The sequence below is a fragment of the Dasypus novemcinctus genome, chromosome 9 (assembly GCF_030445035.2).
Source record: "Dasypus novemcinctus isolate mDasNov1 chromosome 9, mDasNov1.1.hap2, whole genome shotgun sequence".
NCBI classification, from domain to species: Eukaryota; Metazoa; Chordata; class Mammalia; order Cingulata; family Dasypodidae; genus Dasypus; species Dasypus novemcinctus.
The window spans coordinates 109,145,453-109,166,717 of NC_080681.1; the positions used below are offsets into that span (position 1 = coordinate 109,145,453).

Below are 21,265 nucleotides of genomic sequence, written 5' to 3' on the forward strand. Positions count from 1 at the left end.
AGTGATAGGAACCCACCTTAATCTTGCTTGAAGAAAAAGGGGAATTGATTGACTCATGTAAGTAGTCTGTAGGAAGGGCAAGACTGCTGGAACCAGACTCGAATGCCATCAGGACTTGCTCTTCACTTCTCATCTTTGTCTCCACTTATTGTTGACCTCATCTGCAAACTGGCTTACTTGATAAGGTTAGAGCCACAGCTCTTGGCAGCACTGAGCTTGCAAATGTTCAATCTTGCCATCTGAGGGAATAGGACTATTTGGGGCTGCTCCTCCAGCCCCTTCCCCAGCCCTAAGTTGCAGTTTGAAAAGTCTTAGGGGTGTACTAGGAAGAAGTATCAAAATCAGAAGTCACCAGAAATACATGGTTAGATTTGACATGGGTTGGCAGAGACAATTCTTCAAAAGGTAGGGTTAATAGGATAAGAGGGGAAAGTACTAGGTAGACAAAAGCCAAATGGACAAGTAGAATCCAATACTAGATTGGTAATAAGAACAATTATTTACATTTGTTAAAAACACTTTCATATATATTAACTCAATCCTCCTGTCAACCTTATGGGTAGCTACTGATTGTTAAACTGTTAGGGGATACTTATGGGAGCTGTGAAGAACTAGGTCTTAGGACAATGGGACCCATATAACCTGCTGAGGTATGGGTGTGCAAATTACCCCTTCATTCTCCTTAGCCCTGTAGGTGAGTGTGATTCCCTCTAGGTGATTTTGCGGTGTTCTAGCTTATACTGGAACTGTCTCTGCTGCAGGTACATCAGAGGGTGAGTGAGTGTATGCGGGTGTTGAAGATCCTGCAAGAGGTCACTACTGGGAAGACTGTCCTTAACATCTTACCTGGTGGTCTCGATTTGATGACCTTAAAGGTATGGCAGCATTTGGTTTGAGCTGGAGCTAAGGTATTCATCAGGATTTTCTTGGTTACAAATTACAGAGACCTAATTCACACTAGTTTAAAGCAAAAGAATTTATTGGCTCATATAACTGGGAAGACCAAAGGCAAACTGGCTTTAAACTAGTATAGCTGGATCTAGGGACTCCAAAACATCAAAGCTGTGGCACTCTTTCTCCTTTCTGACTCAATTTCCCTCCATGTATTGGGGCTTCATTCTCACCAGACTCTCTTCATTAGGCAAAGGATGGTTGCTTGCAGCCCAAGCCTACATCTCAACTCACTGCTCCTTATTTATCTCTCTTCCTTCTACTTCTCTAAAACTGTAGCCCTACTTGGGTCACATGGCCACTTCTGGGTCAGTCACTGTGCCAGTGGGATAGAGTATTCTGATTGGCCTGTCTGGGTTAAACAACCATTTCTGGACCATGGGAAGCTGGTTACCAGGAATGATGACCCCACCAGGGCCACATGGGTAGGGGAGAGATGGTTCATCCCCCAATGGGAGGGCTATTGAACAGCAAATTTGTGTCCACTGTCTACTGTAGACTAGTTACTTCCTTTGAAGGAATCTCAAGAACCCTCCCAAGAAAAAAAAAAGAACCCTCCCAAGGAGAATATAAAAAAGTTCTAGCTATGAAATTCAGCATCTATGAAGGTACATTCTTCCCCCTTCTCCCCACATCTCCTTTCCCCCACCCCCCAAATCTTTAATTTTTTCCTCCTGAAAAGTAGCTCAGGTTCTATGCAGAAAACCAAACCAAACAAAACCTCAAAAACGTGAAGAAAAAAAGAAAGTAAAATCTGTTTTTTCTCTTCTGAGTCATTTTTTTTACATTTTTGTATTCATCCTTCTAGTTCTTTTAAAATGCATATTATGTATATGTATGTATGTATATTTTAAAATAATATTTAATACAAGCTGTTTTATAGCTTCTATTTTTCACTTAGCAAAGCAATATGAATGTCTTCTCATTGCTAGTTCACATTTTTCTATGGCATTATTTTTAATAGCCTTGCAATATTCCATTGTATGAATAAGAGGGGTATATATAAAAAGAGCAACTACTGTTTTGTGAGTACTTACTATGATAACAGATACACAAACTTACAAAGTAAGTATTATTACCTTTTCTACATGGAAAGAAACCAAGGATCAAAGAAGCTAAATATCTACCCAAGGTTACACAGCTAAGGAAGTGGTAGAGTTAAACTTTAAAGTGGGGTTTTTTGATCCCAAAACCTGTGCTTTACTCCCCGAATCCTCTTTAGAAAATATCTTTGAAAGGCTCTGGTTAAGTCCTCCAGGGAGAAGCAGCTGTCTGGATGGTCAGTAGGTATGGCAGAACCTGAAACCTAGAGTGCTTTCCTAAGTATTTGGAATGTGTTGTCAACCCCCCACAGAGAAGCAGGAGCCCAGGGCACTGATAGCCATGCCTGCATGGCTGTGAACCTGAGACAAGAATTAGAAAATGGTAAGTACAGTTGGATTAGTTGAAAGGCAGTTTTTTTGGGAGATATAGAATTGAAAAGCTAAGTAAATTTTCAGCTGTCAGATTGAGTAAGATCCAAAAATTGATTACTCACTATGTTGACAAAGCCGTGGGGAAGTAGATACTCTTACGCTACTGGTGAGAGCACAAGTTACCCCATGGAGGGTGATTTGGCAACAGCTATCATCAGTACAAATGCACATATTCTTTGAACTAGCAATTTCCAGTTCTCTATATTTATCCCACACATACCTGCATGCATGCAATATGATATATATATGTACAGTTATTCAATTCCAGTGTTGTTTGTAATAGCCAAAGATTGATAGTCACCTAAACTATTCACCAATAAGGGAACTAGCTGGCTTAATAGATTATGGTACAAGGAATGTATTAGTTGGGGTAACGCTAATTGCTATAGCATATAAACCCCAAATCTTGATGGCTTAACATAATAGAAATTTATTTTTTTTCCCACATAAAGTGAAAAATGTGTATTTTTCTGTGAGGGGTGATTCAGGGATCCAGACTCCTTTCACCTTATGACTACCCTCTTCAACTTGTGAAACCTAACTTCACTGTGTAAACAAAAAACCCGCAGAATGGGAAAGGCATGGAAGTTTCTATGAGGGAGGTTTTTTTTAATAGATCAGGCCTAGAAGTAGAGATATCACTTTATCGTTCAAGATACTTAGATTATACAAATGTCAGGAGATATCACTTTTGTTCACATTTATTTGCTAGAACTCAATCTAACATCTAACTCAAAACTATATAACAGCAAGGAAGCCTGGGAAATATAGTCTAGCTGTATGTCAGGAGAAAGAGAAACAGATGTGTGGCGATGAGCTAGCTGGTTATACTATGGTGAAATCAAAGGTAGCTGTAAAAAAAGGATAAGGAGGAAAGTGGATGTGGCTCAACAAGTTGGGCACCTGTGTACCACATGGGAGGTCCTGGGTTCGGGTTCTGGTGCCTCCTAAAGAAGACAAGCATATGCCTGCACCTACAGCAAGGAGTGCTAGATGTCGCAACGAGAGCTAGACACCACACCCAGCAGCAATGAGCAGATGCCTAAACGAGCAGATGCCACAAGTGAGCAGATGCTGCAACCTATGGAAAGTGGATGTGGCTCAAGCCACTGGGCATTTCCCTCCCATGTGGAATGTCCTGGGTTCGATTCCTGGTGCCTCCTGGAGAAGGCGAGCAGACAGACAAGAGAACCATGGGTAGGAGAGGGGGAATAAATTAAAAATAAATAAAGTAAAATAAATAAATCTTTTAAAAAAAGGATAAGGAAGCTCTTTACATACTAATATCGTTATGCAAAAAAAGTAAGATGCAGTTCCACTTGTGTAAAAGGGAAGAGGGAATGTATATATTCCTGTTTCCTTGTATATGCACATACAGTCTCTGCAAGGACACGTTTGGGGGTGGAGTCTGCAACTATGTGGATAGGGAATGGGATAAGTGGGAAACTTATCTCTATTCTTCTCATTTTAGAGTTATGTAAATATATTAGTCTGTTAAAAAAAATAGTCTAAACAAGCCATCTAACCAAGTTCTTGATCTGAAGGTACTGAGCAAAGAGGGAGAATTTAGGCCCAAAGCCTTGTAATAAAAATTAGGAAGAACAGAGGAGAGCCAGGGTTCAAAGCAGAAGCTGGACAGCAAAGCTTAGAGAGATTTCCCAATTCCCTTAGCAGGTAGCTGCAGTGTTTTTTATATAACCATGCCCTAAGGCTCCTGGAAACAACCAGAAATAGATATTTTCAGAGCATGTTTCCGTGAGCAGATTCACTCCCTCTCCCCCTGAGCTATGGATAAAAATCAGGATAGATATCCAGAGAAAGTAGAACCTGAGTTGATTTATGTACAAGCATCCCTTGCTTCAGAGCAAAGTAGACTGGGCAGCAGAAACATCCCCATTCACCTTTCTCTATGTGTCATTCACTTTGGGGATCAGTTTATAAGGCAGAGATTCTAAAGGCTGGAGAGGATTCTTATTCTTAATGTGCTCCTATACTGATGGGGTGGTGTGGAATCTGATATAATTTCTATCCATTCATGGATTCATAGATATTTGAGTGTATACCATAATCTACTAATTGTTAGGTGGTGAGATTACAAAAAAAAAAAAAAAGAGGAAAAACAAGGTTCTCAGAATTCCTGCCTACAGAAGGTTGCTCAGTCCAGGGATTACCTGACTTCCTGTTCTCCCTTAGGCAAGAGGTTCTTGGTTTTGGTGGACTCACCCACTTTCTTGTGCCTTCTGCCTCATTGCCTCACAATTTCTTCCTCTAGCCCCTGAAGAATTCCTAAATTCTCTACTTTCCTCAGGGCAGCATTGACATGAGTCGCATAGCTGTGATGGGACATTCATTTGGGGGGGCCACTGCTGTTCTGGCTTTGGTCAAGGAGACCCAGTTTCGGTGAGTTTCCCAATTATGCTGCTCCACACACTATTCATTCAGAATTTGTTACACAGGTACTATGTGTTAGGCAGTTTTGGGACTGGAGAGTCAATGGTGAATAAGAAAATATGATACCTGATTTCATGGAATTGTATTATTATTGGAAGATAGAGATGAATAAACAAGTTCACAAATAATAAAATTCCCAGCACTTCATTAGGTGCAATGAAGAAAATAAAACAGTGATAGTACTAGAGTAGCTGGAGGCTTCTCTGAGAAAGTGACATAAGCCAAGACCTAAAAGGCAAAGAAGCCAGCCATTCAGAGGTCTAGGGAAGGATCATTCCAGCCAGAGAGAACAGCTAATGCAAAGGTCCAGAGGTAGAGTATGCTGTGTTAGTGTGGGAGAAGCATTGTGAGTGAGGGAAAATTGAATTAAGATATGATCACAGAGATCAGCACAGGCTAGATCACAGGGCCTTTCAGTCAGAGTACAAAGTTAGATTTTATTCTAAGTACGATGGTAAACCATTGAAGGATTTTAAGCAGAGAAAAATGCATCTTATTTACATTTAAAAAGATCCTTCTGGCTACTGTGTGAAGAATGGGTTGTTGGAGGACAAGAATGAAAACAAAAAGTTTCCTTAGAAGGAAGCTATTTCAGAGTCCAGATGGGAGATGATGGATTTCCATGAAGATGGAGGTAGTGATGGAGAGAAGTGAATAGCATTAGGATATGTTTTAGAGTATGAGGTGAAGGAAAAGAGAGTAAAAATGATTTTTCATTTGCATGTCCAGCATTTGGGTGGATGATGGTGTCCCTTATTGAGATGGAGAAGATTAGAGGAGCATTTCAGGGACAGGGGTACTGAATCTTTTGTTGTTGTTGTTCATTTTTTTTTCTTATTATGCTGAATCTTAAGGGTTTTAGTTTTGCCTTTGGTAATAGAGATTTCTGTATAACAAGTTGGGTAGGTCTTTGAGTTGTGTCACCAAGGAGGCTTTCTCTGACCTACCCTGCCAAGCACCCTCTGGGCTCACATAGCACCTTGTACAAAAAGGGACCTTAGCTACATTGTTTTACTATATTTCTGTTCTGTTTCCCCTGCTAGACTGGGAACTCCTTTTTTTCTTTTTCCAATTATTTTATTCTTTATTTTTTCTTTAATGTTACATTAAGAAAATATGAGGTCCCAATATACCCCTCACCCACCTCACACCACTCCTCCTACATTAACAACCTCTTTCATCATTGTGGGACATTCATTACATTTGGTGAATCCATTCTGGAGCACTGCTGTACCACATGAATAGTGGTTTACTTTGTAGTTTACACTCTCCCCCAGTCTACCCAGTGGGCCATGGCAAGACATACAATGTCCAGCATCTGTCCCTGTAGTACCACCCAGGACAACTCCAAGTCCTGAAAATGCCCCCACATCATATCTCTTCTTTCCTCTCCCTGCCCTCAGCAGCTACCATGGCCACTTTCTCCACATCAATGCTACAATTTCTTCCATTACTAATCACAATCGTTTCATAATAGAATATCAGTAAGTGCGCTCTAATCCATACTCTATTCCTCCATCCTGTGGACCTTGGGATGTTTATGTCCACTCCACCTCTATATCGAGAGGGGGCTTAGATTCCACATGGATGATGGATGCAATTCTCCTGCTTGCAGTTGCATTCTTGGCTCCCTGGTGTGGTGGTTGACCTTCTTCACCTCCCTGTTAGCTGGCCAGGGTAAGTCCAATAAACTAGAGGGTTGGAGTTGCAAGTCTGCTGAGGTTCAGGGCCTGGCTGTCATATGGACAGTCCAGAGATTCAGGTCTCCTGAGTATACACCAACCCCAGCACCAACCACAGGTCCGGTAAAAGTAACAGAAGAGGCATGTGTAGAAAGGTCACATCTGAATCCAACTCCATCACACTCAGAAACACAAACTCCAAAGTAGGGCCAACTGACATGGCACTGAACTCCAGAGCCATCTGTCATGACCATAGAACCTGTGGGTCTCTGTAGCCCTCAGGAGAACCAGTACCTGGGCTTGTATCTACTTTGGCTGTCTCTGGGACCCTGCTGAGGCATGCATAAGCACGACCCCCTTAATGACCCCCTGACTTTTTTGGAGTCTCATAGCCATGTAAACTTATTTGTCCTTTCCATTTCCCCCTTTTATTCAAGGTGAAAAAGCAGTTTTTAATCCCTGATATTACATGTAGGCTGAGATATTCTGCTGGTTTGAATTGACCCTTTAATACGAGGTCTTTTTCTAGTTACATCATCAGCTGGTGCTTGGTAGTGATCCCTTGGTGCCAGGGAGGCTCATCCCTGGGAATCTTGTCCCACACTGGGGGGAAGGTAATACATTTACATGCTGAGTTTAACTTAGAGAGTGGCCACATTTGAGCAACATGGAGGCTCTCAGAAGGTAACTCTTAGGCACCCTGCAGCTCTAGGCCTAGTTCATATTTCAGGTGCACAGAGACTGGAACTCTAGACAGCAAGAACTGTGTCAGGGAGATGGAGGTGGCTCAGGTGATTGGGAGGCCCCAGGTTCATTTCTCAGGAACTCCTGTTGAAGGCTTTGGCCTGCACCACTGCAGAGAGCTAATGGCCTGTGCCGCTGGGGAGAGCTGAGAGCAGACAGCGAACACAGACAACAAGGGAGGGGGGGAATAAATTAAAAAATGAAGTAAAATAAATAAATCTTAAAAAAAAAAAAAAAAAAGGACTGTGTCATTCATCTCCATAGCCACAGCACAGGGTTAACACATAGTAGGTACTCAGTGATTGTTGAATGAATAAGTGATTAAATGGATGAAGTGCCATTCTGTGTAACTCAATTCAGTCATCTGAGCATAGATCTAGGAAAAGGAGAAGGGGAAGACCTGAACCCTGCTCCCAGGGAGTTTAAAATCTAGAAGGATCCTCGGTGACAGGTAACGGTGATCCCAATCCAAGATCCTGACTAAAGGGTATGGTCTCTACTACCCCATTCCTGGCTTTCAGAGCCTTCACCCACTGAAGGGAAGAACTCCACCATCTCTCCCCTCACCCTAACTCTTCTTGTCTGCATTTGTGCCTGGCAGCCCTAATGGTCTGGTCATGTTGCAGGTGTGCTGTGGCTCTGGATGCTTGGATGTTTCCACTGGAACGTACCTTTTATCCCAATGCCCGAGGTCCCGTGTTCTTCATCAATACTGAAAAATTCCAGACAGTGGAGAGTGTCAATTTGATGAAGAAGATATGTGCCCAGCATGAACAATCCAGGATTATAACCGTCCTGTGAGTAAACCCCAAGGTCATACTCTCAGTATCCTCTCCATTTTCCACTCAGCTGTGGCTCCCTTAATTTCCTTTGGATTATCCAGAATTTTCTATCTGTTAATAGAATACCTGAATTTTTCCTGAATTTCAAATCTTGATTACTTTAAAATTTCATATCTGTTCCCTTTTCCACTTAGCTCCACCTACAGTAATTTCTTTAGTAGTTTATATGACTTTGTGAGAGGATGTACCTGCTGCTTTCTAGAGAACGGGTATAGTGGGATTATGTGTTAGAGAAGGAGCATGGGTCTGGAAGGGATCCAGAGATTTTTTGGCATGATTTGGGAATTTTATTGGGTCCTTTGAAGAGTGTTTATATAGTAGACTTGATATTCACAAGATAGAGTTTTAGAGACCTTTGTGAATACCTAAATTCACAGTTATCATTTTAGCATGTTTTATTCCATAAAACATCTATATTCTGGCTAAGGAAATCATGTTCTCCTCACTTCTATCACCAGTACTATCAGTTGGCTTTCTTTGGAGCCATTTTTCACAGAAAAGGATTTTTTTAGTCACTTTAAGAAATTTACAGTATATAGGAAATAGCATTGAACTACAGATGCAGGACTGAAATCTCACTGACAGGCTGACTTGTTCCTGCCCTGCATCTGAATTTCACAACACACATACTTCAGGGATCCCAGTTTCTATTTCAGCAGAACAGCAAGTGACTGCGTGCCCTGGACCTTCGGAGTCACTGCAAGGCCAAATCCAAAGCCCTTGAATGCTAGGCATCTGCTCGGTAGTCAGTGACATCTTCCCTTGCTTATCTTGGCCAGGTCCTCTTCCTTGGGGCAACCACCAAGTACTTTCCATTTTGTTTTTATGGCAGTCAGAGGACTGCTTGAGAGTTTCCTCAAGTCAGTCAGATTCAGGATAAGTGTGACCTCTAGAGGGAAGGGAGGAGAGAACAGTTGGGGAGGCATATGCAAGTGGGGAGTTCTCTAGTAGATTTTCCCTCCCTCATTAAATTGACTATAAATTTAGTTATAAGTAATTTCAGTCCAAAATGAACCTAGTCAGGATTTCACCTACATAGTCAATGTATTTTGTATCAAAGGACCTAAATTCTAATCTAGAAACTCCCCTTTACATACACTTGCCCTCACTTTTCTGATTATTTAAATAAAGACAAGCAGTACCTTTTCCATGTTTACTTTATTGTGCAGCTCTGAAAAAGAAGGAGGTAATATGTTTTGTGAATGTTCAGAAGTCACCAGGTAAAATCTATGGTGTAATAGATTCTAACAATATAGGAATGGCAGGTGCTGCAGACCTCACCTCCTTGCCTTTATCCCCACTCCAGTTAACTCAGCCTCTTGTATTGTGGTACAGGGGATGAGCCAGTTTTGAAGTCAGACACTGCTGAGTCTAAATCCTAGCTCCACCCCTTACTAGCTGTGTGACTTTGGGCAGATATCTCTCTTCTCTGAGCTTTAGCTTCTTCTCTGTCAAAGGGAGAAATACTTCCCTGATAAGGTTGTCATGAAAATTAAATGAAATAATGCATTTAAAAGCACCTTGTACATAGTAGGTGCTTAACAAATATTTGTGTGCCCTAGACCCTGAACTCCTACCAGTTATTTGTCTTTCTTTTCCTCTAGTGGTTCTGTTCATCGGAGTCAAACTGACTTTGCATTTGTGACTGGCAGTTTGATTGGTAAATTCTTCTCCACTCAAACCCGTGGGAGTTTGGACCCCTATGAAGGCCAGGTGATTGTGGTACGGGCCATGCTGGCCTTCCTGCAGAAGCACCTTGGTAAGGAGAGAACTCAAGCTTATGGGGGCAAGCTGTGAGGTACCTTAGAATCCCCTGCAGCACAGTGTCTGGGATCAGGGGTTTTATGCAAAAGAAAACCTGAGTGAGGTTACCTAAAATTATGTAGAAAACATGTAACTGAAAGTTAGGAGATCCTGACTTTGCCTCTTCGGAGCTGGATGGCCTTAGGCTAGCCATTTAACCTCTCTAAGCCTTGATTTTGTCACTGTGAATGCAATGTCCACTTCTCTCCACTCCACTATGTCTGTTCTAATCCAAGCTTATCTCTTACCTTATCTGCATTGTGATGGAAATTATAAGATAAATGGGCTAAATTTGTGTGTTGTTTTTTTAAAAAGATTAATTTTTTTATTTATTTCTCTCCCCTCCCCCACACACCCATTGTCTGCTCTCTGTATCCATGTGCTGTGTGTTCTTCTGTGCCCACTTGCATTCTTGTTAGGCAGCACCGGGAATCTGTGTCTCTTTTTGTTGTGTCATCTTGCTGCGTCAGCTCTCCATGTGTGCGGCGCCACTCCTGGCCGGGCTGCGCTTTCTTCGTGCAGGGTGGCTCTCCTTGTGGGGCATGCTCCTTGCACGTGGGGCATCCCTATGCAGGGGTTACCCCTGTGTGGCATGGCATTCTTTGTGCATGGTAGCCCTGCGTGTGGGCCAGCTCACCACACGGGCCAGGAGGCACTGGGTACCAAACCCTGGACCTTCCATATGGTAGACAAACGCTCTATCAGTTGAGCCACATCCACTTCCCTGCGTGTTTTAAAAAAACAAAGCTTGGAAGGATTATGACTAATGTCATAAATCACAGCCCAACTGAACTGCAAGGCCTTTAGAGATCATTTGGTTCAACTTCCAACCCGGAGTTACTATCCTCTTATTTCTTCTGTGCTGCCTGATCAAGAAGTGTGGAGAGAGCACAGCTGTACAAGTCAACACTTACCACCACTGGAAGCTTCAATGGTTTAAGAGATGATATTCTAGTTAAGCTTTTTTGGAGACATGGATTAGAGATTCACTAATATACTGATAATTTACCTCAAGAAAAGGAGAGTTTGCTTATAAGAGAAAACTTGGACTAGGTGGGAAGTGAAAAGTTAGGAATCAAGGAAGCTTGCAGAACTGACCTCTCTCTCTTGATCTTTAATCTCCTTTTACTCCAAACTACAGAGTTCCTTCCTCCCTCCCTCCCTCTCTCTTTCTCTCTTTCTTTCTCTCTCTTCCTTCCTTCCTTTCTTTTTTTTTTTTAAGATTTATTCTTACTTATTTCTCTCCCCTTCCCCCTTGTTGTCTGCTCTCTATGTCCATTCACTGTGTGTTCTTCTGTGTCCACTTTCATTCTTGTCATGCGGCACCAGGATACAGTGTTGCTTTTTTTATTGCGTCATCTTGCTGTATCAACTCTCTGTGTGTGTGTGGCCACTCCTGGGCAGGCTGCACTTTTTTCACACAGGGCAGCTCTCCTTGCAGGGTGCACTCCTTATCCATGGGTTCCCCTACACAGGGAATACCCCTGCGTGGCACGGCACTCCTTGCATGCGGCAGCACTGCACACAGGCCAGTTTACCACATGGGCCAGGAGGCCCTGGGTACTGAACCCTAGACCTCCTTTATGGTAGGCAGACACTCTATCAGTTGAGCCACAACCGCTTCCTTCTTTCTTCCTTCCTTCCTTCCATCTTTCCTTCCTTTTTTCCCTCCTCCCTCCATCCCTTCTTTCCTCCCTTCTCTCCCTTCCCTCCCTTCCCATCTTTCCCTTCCTTCCTTTCTCTATCTCTTTCTGCCTACGTAAGATAGTGTTTACTTATTCACTGTTTTTGCTTCTTTATAGCTTTGTTTGGCTTGAAAAACTCATGTCTTATGTTCTCCACCTTGTGGCATCCTTTCATCTTCAGTTTCCACAGCTCACTGCTTAATTCCCTTGAATTTCTTAGGCCATATTCTCAAGAGACAATCTGACTATACCCACTCATCTTTACCTGCTAAGACAGTTAGTAGGTCACTGTCCAGCTAGGCCCAGAGTTCTCTTGATCAGATGTCCCTTTCTGATCCTATCGTTGTGGAATAGGATACCAGTACCTTCATGAGGCTGATTCCACCGCAGCATCTGTGCATAGGGCAGTTTTCTTTAGAAGAGAGCCAGGGCTTTCCTGGATTTCTAAGGTTTGATCTAACTCTAACCTAAGGCCAAGATCTAATACTTTGTAGTTTCTCCCCACTTACACTGTTATTCCCTCAAGAGCTACCCAGAGAGCCATCAGAAAATTTGTACATGACAGCTCTTTTTAGATATTTGAAGTCACTTAGGGTGTTCTCTCTGAGTTTTTTGTTCAATAAGCTAAACCTCATGGTACCTCCACCTGTTCCCCAGGCAGTACTCTTGCCATTTATTATCCCCTTCCAGTGAACACCTTTGTTGGTGTGCCTTTTAAAGCATGGCGCCCTGACCTGAACATGACATTCTAGATGTGTTCTGATCAGCACCTGAGACGGTGAGACTGTTGCCTCAGTGCTTTGGTCACTAGACTTCTAGTTGGATGGCTTGAGTGCATTAGCATTTCCAGTAACTGCATAACAAAACTGATTTGCATTGAACTTGCTTTTCAAACATATCTGTCCTGTTATGAATGTTTTGACTTTTTGTACCTAAATGTGCACTTTTACATTTATGCCTGTTCATTTCTTCTTACTCATCACGAGCCACTCTTCTAGGCTGGGTCTGGAGACTTTAGGGTTAATAGAGACCTTAGAATACCGGTTGAAGGAGGGTGTTTTTATTTGCCAAAGGGCTACTGATGCAAAGTACCAGAAATGTGTTGGCTTTTAAAAAGGGTATTTATTTGGGGTAAAAGCATACAGTTCCAAGGCCATGAAAAGTCCAAACCAAGGCACCATCAGAAATGCTTTCTCACCAAAGTCAGCCACTGTTGATCCCAGCGAGTTGCCACATGGTGAAGCAAAATGGTTTCTAATCTCTGCTGAGGTTTCAGCCTTCCTCTCTGGCCTTACCATCTCCTCTTGAGCTGCTCCGTGCTTCTTGGGGCATTGCGCTTAAATGATTCTCTCTTACATTGCAAATGCAAAATCAAATATGCCAGCTTTCTTTTCCTGTGTCTGTCCCTGCGAGTCTGTTTATATCAGATCTAGCAAGGGATCTGATCGAAAGTCCTAAAGCAATCTTATCAAGTAATCTAATCAAAGGCCCCTCAGCTGAATTTAATGCAATCAAAGGGTAATACACCCAGAGGAATAGATTAGTTTACAAACATAATCTTCCTTATTTTGGGATTCATAAAATAATTTTAAACTGCCACAGACTGGAATGGATCTATGCCTCAAGACTTTGGTGGGGACTAACTTCATAGTTCTCAGCCTACTTTACCTGTTTCCTCTTAAGCCCCATGCCATTAGGTAAGAGCTAAGTGTTAAAGATGATAGGAGAGTCCACCATTGCATGATTGGGCTCCATTTTCTAGCAGTGCCTGCTGAGCTAAGATACTTATTGTTGCAAATCAGCAGAAGAGAAGATGAAAGGTAGTAGAGACTTAGACTATAAGAGGACTGTTGTGGCCTTACTTAATGCCAGGTCCTCTGCTAACTTACTTTATGTGCATTGCCATGTGTAATCTTAAAGACAGCCCTTTTTGATGGTACTTTTATTTTTTAGCTCCATTTTACAGATGAGGATACTGAAGCTTAGAAAATTAAAGTAATTTGTCCAAGCTTACCTGGTTAAGTGGTATATTAGTCAGCCAAAGGGGTGCTGATGCAAAATACCAGAAATTGGTTGATTTTTATAAAGGGTATTTATTTGGGGTAGGAGCTTACATATACCAGGCCATAAAGCATAAGTTACTTCCCTCACCAAAGTCTATTTTCATGTGTTGGAGTAAGATGGCTGCCGACGACTGTGAAGGTTCAGGCTTCATGGGTTCCTCTTGGCTCAGCTCCTCTGTTTTCTCCACAAGGTCAGCTGTAGTCTATGAGGCTCTCTAGGCTTTGCCTTTCTTCACAAGGTCAGCTGTAGACTATCAGGTGAACGACTCTGTGTCTCTTTCCCTGGGGCTCCAGCTTCAGCATCATACTCCAACATCAAAACTCCAACATTAAAAGCCGTTAACTTGGGAAGCAGTTGTGACTGAACTGATGGAGCATCCGCCTACCATATGGAGGGCCCAGGGTTTGATACCCAGGGCCTCCTGACCTGTGTGGTGAGCTGGCCCACGCGCAGTGCTGCCTGAATACAAGGAGTGTCGTACCATACAGGGGTGTCCCTCGCATAGGGGTGCCCCATGTGCAAGGAGCGTGCCCCACAAGGAGAGCTGCCCCACACGAAAAAAGCGCAGACTATCCAGAAGTGGCACTGCACACATGGAGAGCTGATGCAGCAAGATGATGCAACAACAAAAAAAGCAACTCAGTTTCCTGGTGCCATGTGACAAGAATGCAAGCGGACCCAGAAGAACACACAGCAAGTGGACACAGAAAGCTGACAACAGGGGGGGGGGAAGGGGAGAGAAATAAATAAAATAAATCTTTAAAAAATTTTTTAAAGAGTAAAAAATTAAAGCCCCTAACTCTGTCCTTTGCCATACCTTTTATCTGTGAGTCTCCACCCGCCAAAGGATGGGGACTCAACACCCTACTGGCACAAGAGGTTTACATGATTACTTAATCAAGGAAACTTATGAATCCAATATAATCTAATATGCCCAGAGGAAAAGATCAGTTTACAAACATAATCCAGTATTTCTTTTTATTCATCAATAATATCAAACTGCTACAAGTGGCTAAGCCAGTATACAACCTAGCTTATCTGATTGCAAAGCCCATGTGCCTAATCATTGCACTATACCACCAGTGACTATGATGACAATACAGAACAATAAGTTCTGTGCTAGAGATACAAACTTAGTCGTAGGGAGACACCAGAGGACAGGCACCTAACTCCTATGGGAGGAGAAACATAGTCAGGAGAAGAGGCTTCCTAGACCAAGTGATACTCGCCTTTAATCTTTTTATTTATTTATTTATTTATTTATTTATTTATTTATTTATTTATTTATTTATTTCTCTCCCCTTCCCCTGCACCCTGGTTGTCTGTTCTCTGTGTCCATTTGCTGCGTCTTCTTCCCTTGTCCACTTCTGTTGTTGTCAGCGGCATGGGAATCTGTGTTTCTTTTTGTTGCATCATCTTGTTGTGTCTCCTCTCTGTGTGTGCGGCGCCATTCCTGGGCAGGTTCCACTTTCTTTCGTGCTGGGCAGCTCCTTAGGGGGCGCATTCCTTGCACGTGGGGCTCCCCTATGTGGGGGACACCCCTGCATGGCAGGGCACTCGTTGCACACATCAGCACTGCACATGGGCCAGTTCCACACGGGTCAAGGAGGCCCGTGGTTTGAACCGTGGACCTCCCATGTGGTAGATGGACGCCCTAACCACTGGGCCAAGTCCGCCGCCACTTGCCTTTAATCTTAATGGATGAGTTAGATTCAATAGGCAGGGAAAGGGCAAGGATCTTCCAGACAGAGCACACAGAGCTGTGAGTGAGATGGTGAATTATACAGCTCAGGATAGTGAATTGCTGGAAGATAAAGCTAGAGAAGTAGGTGTAAGCCAGACATAGAAGCCCATGGTTTGCCGAAATAAATTTGAATTTTATTCCAAAGGCTTTGTGTTTGCAGTCTGGCTGTGTTATGGAGAATGGGTGATATAGAGAAAGGCAGAGTGCCTAGGTAGGAGGCTCTTGTAGTAATCCAGGGGATAAGTGATGCGACAGAGTCTGAAAAAAGGCAGAGGCTCTCAGGTTGGTTTGATTAGGTTTACAAAGACAGAAAAGCTTAGTTATTGGCCACAGAGTGCTTTGTCACATGGGAAACTAAAACAGATTGTAGGTAGCTCAGCCCAATCTCTCACCACACCCAAAAACTACCTCTTGGAGCACACGTTCCACTAATACTGGCTAAGGAATATTATCTTCTCTTATGAAGATTGGTACTTCCTTCCCATTAACTACACATGGTCCTATCTCCAACCACTCCTCTTCTCTCCCACTCTCCAGAAGACTGTTCATACCTTCTCTTCTCTCCTCAAACTTCTAACACCTCCTTCCCTACCCATCTCTCAACTGACTAACTTTGCTTCCTATTTCAATGGAGAAAATGGAAGTCACCAGTACCTTCTCAAATCCCTACCACCATATCTACCCACATTCTAGTATAATACATTCCCTCCAATAATACTAGAGTTTCCTACTTAGTTACCAAACTAAGGCATCCCCTCTGTTGCACACTAGATTCTGTTTTCTTTTGTCTACTTGAGATGCTTGCACCATCAATTTTTTCCTTCTTTTACATCATCAATTTTCCCATTGGTTCATTTCCAAAGGAATACAAACATGCTAAAATTTTCTTATCTTAAAAAAAAAAACTCTCTAAAGAAACATTTATTGTTTTTTTGTTGTTTTTTTTTTTAAGATTTATTTATTTTATTTAATTCTCCCCTCCCCCGGTAGTCGGTTCTCTGTGTCTATTTGCTGCATCTTGTTTCTTTGTCCGCTTCTGTTGTCATCAGCAGTACGGGAAGTGTGGGCAGCGCCATTCCTGGGCAGGCTGCCCTTTCTTTCACGCTGGGCGGCTCTCCTTACGGGGTACACTCCTTGCGCGTGGGCTCCCCTACGTGGGGGACACCCCTGCGTGGCAGGGCACTCCTTGTGCACATCAGCACTGCGCTTGGGCCAGCTCCACACGGGTCAAGGAGGCCCAGGGTTTGAACCACAGACCTCCCATGTGGTAGACGGACGCCCTAACCACTGGGCCAAGTCCGTTTCCCATCTAAAGAAACATTTAGAGATGGACTTTTAATTTATTAATGAATAAAAACTACTCTCTTAACAACAACAACAAAACTCTCTCCCCCTACTTTTCCCTCCAGTTACCATCCTGTTTCCATGTTCCCTATAACAGCAAAACTCCTCAAAAGAATATCTATCTGATCAATGAATATTGCAATGATTATACCAAATGCCATTTATTGTACACTTTAGATAAAATGTATGGTTTATCAACAACAGAAAAATAATACGGTGTGTTGGGAGAAAAATACACCAAATATAAGATATGGGCCATAGTTAATGGTAATACTTAGATGATGCTCTTTCATAATTGGTTAGAAATGTTTCACAACAATGCCAGGTATTAATGGTGGGGTGATGTATGGGAGCTCTGTATGATGTTATGCTTGTTGGTTTTGTAAATTCACAACTTTTACTATACACTTGTTTGTTTATGTATGTTCATGTATGAATGACATATTTCAATAAATTTTATATAAAATCTCTGAAAAAAGAGTTATCCTCACTTTGTTGAATCCCTGTCTTCCCATTCTCTCTTAAACTCACTCATATCAGGCTTTCGCATCCCAGTACTCTATCAAAACTGCTTTTGTCATTATTGACCTCCACAATGCTAAATCCAGTAGTCAATTCTCATTCCTTATCATACTGGAACCCTCAGCAGCTTTTTTACTTTACATGGTTTAGCAGTTTGATATAATTATGAATTCCAAAAATAGATATTGGATTATGTTTGTAATCTGGTCTGTACCTGGGCATGATTAAATTATGATTAGGGCTTTGACTGGGCCATGTCATTAAGGTGTTGAGTCCCCATCTACCAAGGGGTGGGGACTCACAGATAAAAGGCATGGCAGGGGAAGCGGACTTGGCCCAGTGGATAGGGCGTCCGCCTACCACATGGGAGGTCCGTGGTTCAAACCCCGGGCCTCCTTGACCTGTGTGGAGCTGGCCCACGTGTAGTGGTGATGTGCGCAAGGAGTGCCGGGCCACACAGGGTGTCCCCTGTGTAGGGGAGCCCCACGCTCAAGGAGTGTACCCCGTAAGGAGAGCTGCCTGGCGCAAAAGAAAGTACAGCCTGTGCAAGAGTGGCACTGCACACGCAGAGAGCTGGCACAAGATGATGCAACAAAAAGAAACACAGATTCCCAGTGCCGCTAATAAGGACAGAAGTGGTCACAGAAGAACACACAGCGAATGGACACAGAGAGCAGACAACTGAGGGGGATGGTGGGGAAGGGGAGAGAAAAAATAAAAAATAAATCTTTTAAAAAAAAAAAGGCATGGCACAGGGCAGAGTTGAGGGTTTTTGATATTGGAGTTCTGATGAAGTTTGATGCTGAAGCCTTATCTGGAGCCCCAGGAAGTAAACAGTAAGAGGAAACAGAACCAAGCCCTGGGAAGAGAGGAATCCTGAACCCAGAGAGAGCCAAGACCCTGGAAGAGAGGAACCCAGGAAGCCTGAACCCTCGCAGATGTCGGCAGCCATCTTGCTCCAAATAGACTTTGATGAGGGAAGTAACTTATGCTTATGGCCTGGTTTGGTATCTGTAAGCTCCTACCCCAAATAAATACCCTTTATAAAAACCAACCAATTTCTTGTAGTTTTCATCAGCACCTTTTTGGCTGACTAATACACGTGGCTTCCAAGATACCACACTGGATTTTCTCCTTTCTCAGTGTCTGCTCCTTCTCAGTCTACTTTGCTGCTGTCAGGGCTCAGTCCTTGGACCTCTTCTCTCTCTGGATTCCCTATTGGCATCTAGTCCCATGGCTTAAATGCTATCTTTATGCTGACAACTCCCAAATTTACATCTTCAGATAAATCTTCAGATTTATATAACCCACTACTATATAATGGGCATTGCAAACCAAAACCTATTTTACTTGCACTCTTTCCCTTCTCAACTAACAGTAATTCCATCCTTCTAGTTCACTCAGGACAAAACCCTGGTCCTTGTCTTCTCTCACACATCCCATCTGGTTCATCAGAAAATCCAATTGGCTCTACCTTTCAAATACATATGAAATCTAATCACTTTTCACCACTCCCCCAGCTGCCATCCTGTCCAAGTATCATCATGTTTCACTCAAATTACTGCAGTTATCTCCTGACTGGTCTCCCTACTGCCCCACTTCCACAGTCTTGTCTTAATAAAGCAGCCAGAGTGATGCTTTTGAAATCCTCTTGGGGCTGCCCAATTCTCTGAGAGTCAAAGCCAAAGTTCATTGTCCTGCTGGACCCTACATTATGGAACCCTTCAGTACCTCCTGACCTTCTTGCCTGCTGCTCTTCCTCTAGTTTACTTTTTTTAAAGATTTTTTCTAGTAACACATATATAACCTAAAATTTCCCCTTTTAACCACTTTCACATATATAATTCAGTTCTGTTCACTACAGTCACAATGTTATGCCACCACACCACCATCCATTACCAAAATTTTACAGTCAACCCAAGTAGAAATCCCTGCATAACTCAAGCATTAACTTCCCATTTCCTACCCCCAACTCACCCCCAGGTAACCTATATTTCAGATTCTGACTCTTGAGTGTTCTTATTCTAATGATTTCATATCAGTGAGATCATACAGTATTTGTTCCTTTGTGTCTGGCTTATATTATTCAACATGTTGTCTTCAAGGTTCATCCATGTTGTCACATGTATTAGAATTTCATTTCTTTCTATGGCTGAATAATATTCCATTGTGTATATATATGACATTTTATTTATCCATTCATTGGTCAATGGACACTTGGATTGCTTCCATCTTTTGGCAATTGTGAATAATGCTGCTATAAACATCTTTGTGCAAATATTTGTTGGACCCCCTGCTTTTAGTTCTTTTGGGTATCTATCCAGAAGTGGGACTGCTGGGACATATGGTAGTTCTCTACTTAACTTTTTGAAGAACTGTCAAACTCTTCCACAGCAGCTGTATCATTTTACATTCCTACCAGCAATGAATGAGTGTTCCTATTTCTCCACATCCTTTCCAACACTTGTAATTTTCTGTTATTTTAATGTAGCCACTCTACTGGGTGTATTTCATTGTATGTTTTTTTTTTTTAAGATTTGTTTATTTATTTCTCTCCCCTCCCTCCCCCTACCCCAGTTGTCTGTTCTCTGTGTCTATTTGCTGCATATTCTTCTTTGTCCGCTTCTCTTGTTGTCAGTGGCATGGGAATCTGTGTTTCTTTTTGTTGTGTCATCTTGTTGTGTCAGTTCTCTGTGTGTGCGGCGCCATTCCTGGGCAGGCTGCACTTTCTTTCGCTGGGCGGCTCTCCTTATGGGGCGCACTCCTTGCGCATGGGGCTCCCCTACGCGGAGACACCCCTGTGTGGCAGGGCACTCCTTGCACGCATCAGCACTGCACTTGGGCCAGCTCCACACGGGTCAAGGAGGCCCGGGGTTTGACCCGTGGACCTCCCATGTGGTGGGCGGACGCCCTATCCATTGGGCCAAGTCCACTTCCCTCATTGTGTTTTTGATTTGCATTTCCTAATAGCTAGTGATGTTGAGCATTTTTTCATGTGCTTTTGGCCATTTTATATCCTTTTTAGAGAAATGTCTATTCAAGTCTTTTCCCCTGGCCTACTATTGCTCTTGCCACATTAGCCTCCAGCACTTCAGCCACACTCACTTCAGGGCCTCTGCACTGCTATTGCCACTACCAGGAACACTTCTCGTAGATAACTTGTGGCTCACTCCCATCCCCTTCAAGTCTTTGCTCAAGTTTCACCTTCTTAGTGAGCTCACTATGACCACCCTTTTAAAAATATTGCCTCTTCTCTTCCTTCCCTACTCCTCACCCCCCAGCCACCACTACTACCTTCCTTATCTGGCTTTTTTTTTTCAATAGCATTTAATACCTTTTTACATACTACATAACTTATTATGTTTTTATTTGTCTCTGCCTACTAAATTTGAGCTCAGTGAGAATGAGTGTCTGTCTGTATTGTTCAGATGTGGTTTTAGCCCTTAGAATAGTGTATAGTACATAGTGAATATACTCAATGTTTATTGAATTAGTGAATATGCAGCAGTTATTGGTTGAGGACTTGTTCCATACCAGGCCCTTGCAGGGCACTGGGCATCCAAAGGTGAATGGAGAATGGTCCCTGTCTCCTTCCCATGTTTTGTTTATTTTGAACAAGAGCACCATTTGCCTGCTCAGGCTTTGGACCCTTTCTGACTGTTCTTGCCATGTAGTTAGACCCATCTATCATGATCCCAGGGCCCTCTCTTTAGTCATACCCAGAGCCTTTTTTTTTTTTAAGATTTATTTTTTATTTATTTCTGTCCCCTCCCCCCCCAGTTGTCTGCTGTCTATGTCCATTCACTGTGTGTTCTTCTGTGACCCACTTCTATCCTTATCAGTAGCACCGGGAATCTGTGTTTCTTGTTGTTGCATCATCTTGTTGTGTCAGCTCTCCGTGTGGGCAGCACCATTCTTGGGCAGGCTGCTCTTTCTTTCGCACTGGGCGGCTCTCCTT

The 21,265-nt window shown here is 42.8% G+C and overlaps 1 protein-coding gene across 1 annotated transcript in view; it reads left to right on the forward strand.

The window, feature by feature from the left end:
- PAFAH2 (platelet activating factor acetylhydrolase 2) overlaps nucleotides 1–21,265 on the forward strand; it is a 41,574-nt gene that overhangs the window by 16,522 nt on the left and 3,787 nt on the right. Inside the window, exons 7-10 of the mRNA XM_004450519.4 lie at nucleotides 762–875; nucleotides 4,735–4,826; nucleotides 7,930–8,100; nucleotides 9,750–9,904. Of these exons, the coding sequence (XP_004450576.1) occupies nucleotides 762–875; nucleotides 4,735–4,826; nucleotides 7,930–8,100; nucleotides 9,750–9,904 (532 nt within the window). The remainder of the gene's footprint in view (nucleotides 1–761; nucleotides 876–4,734; nucleotides 4,827–7,929; nucleotides 8,101–9,749; nucleotides 9,905–21,265) is intronic.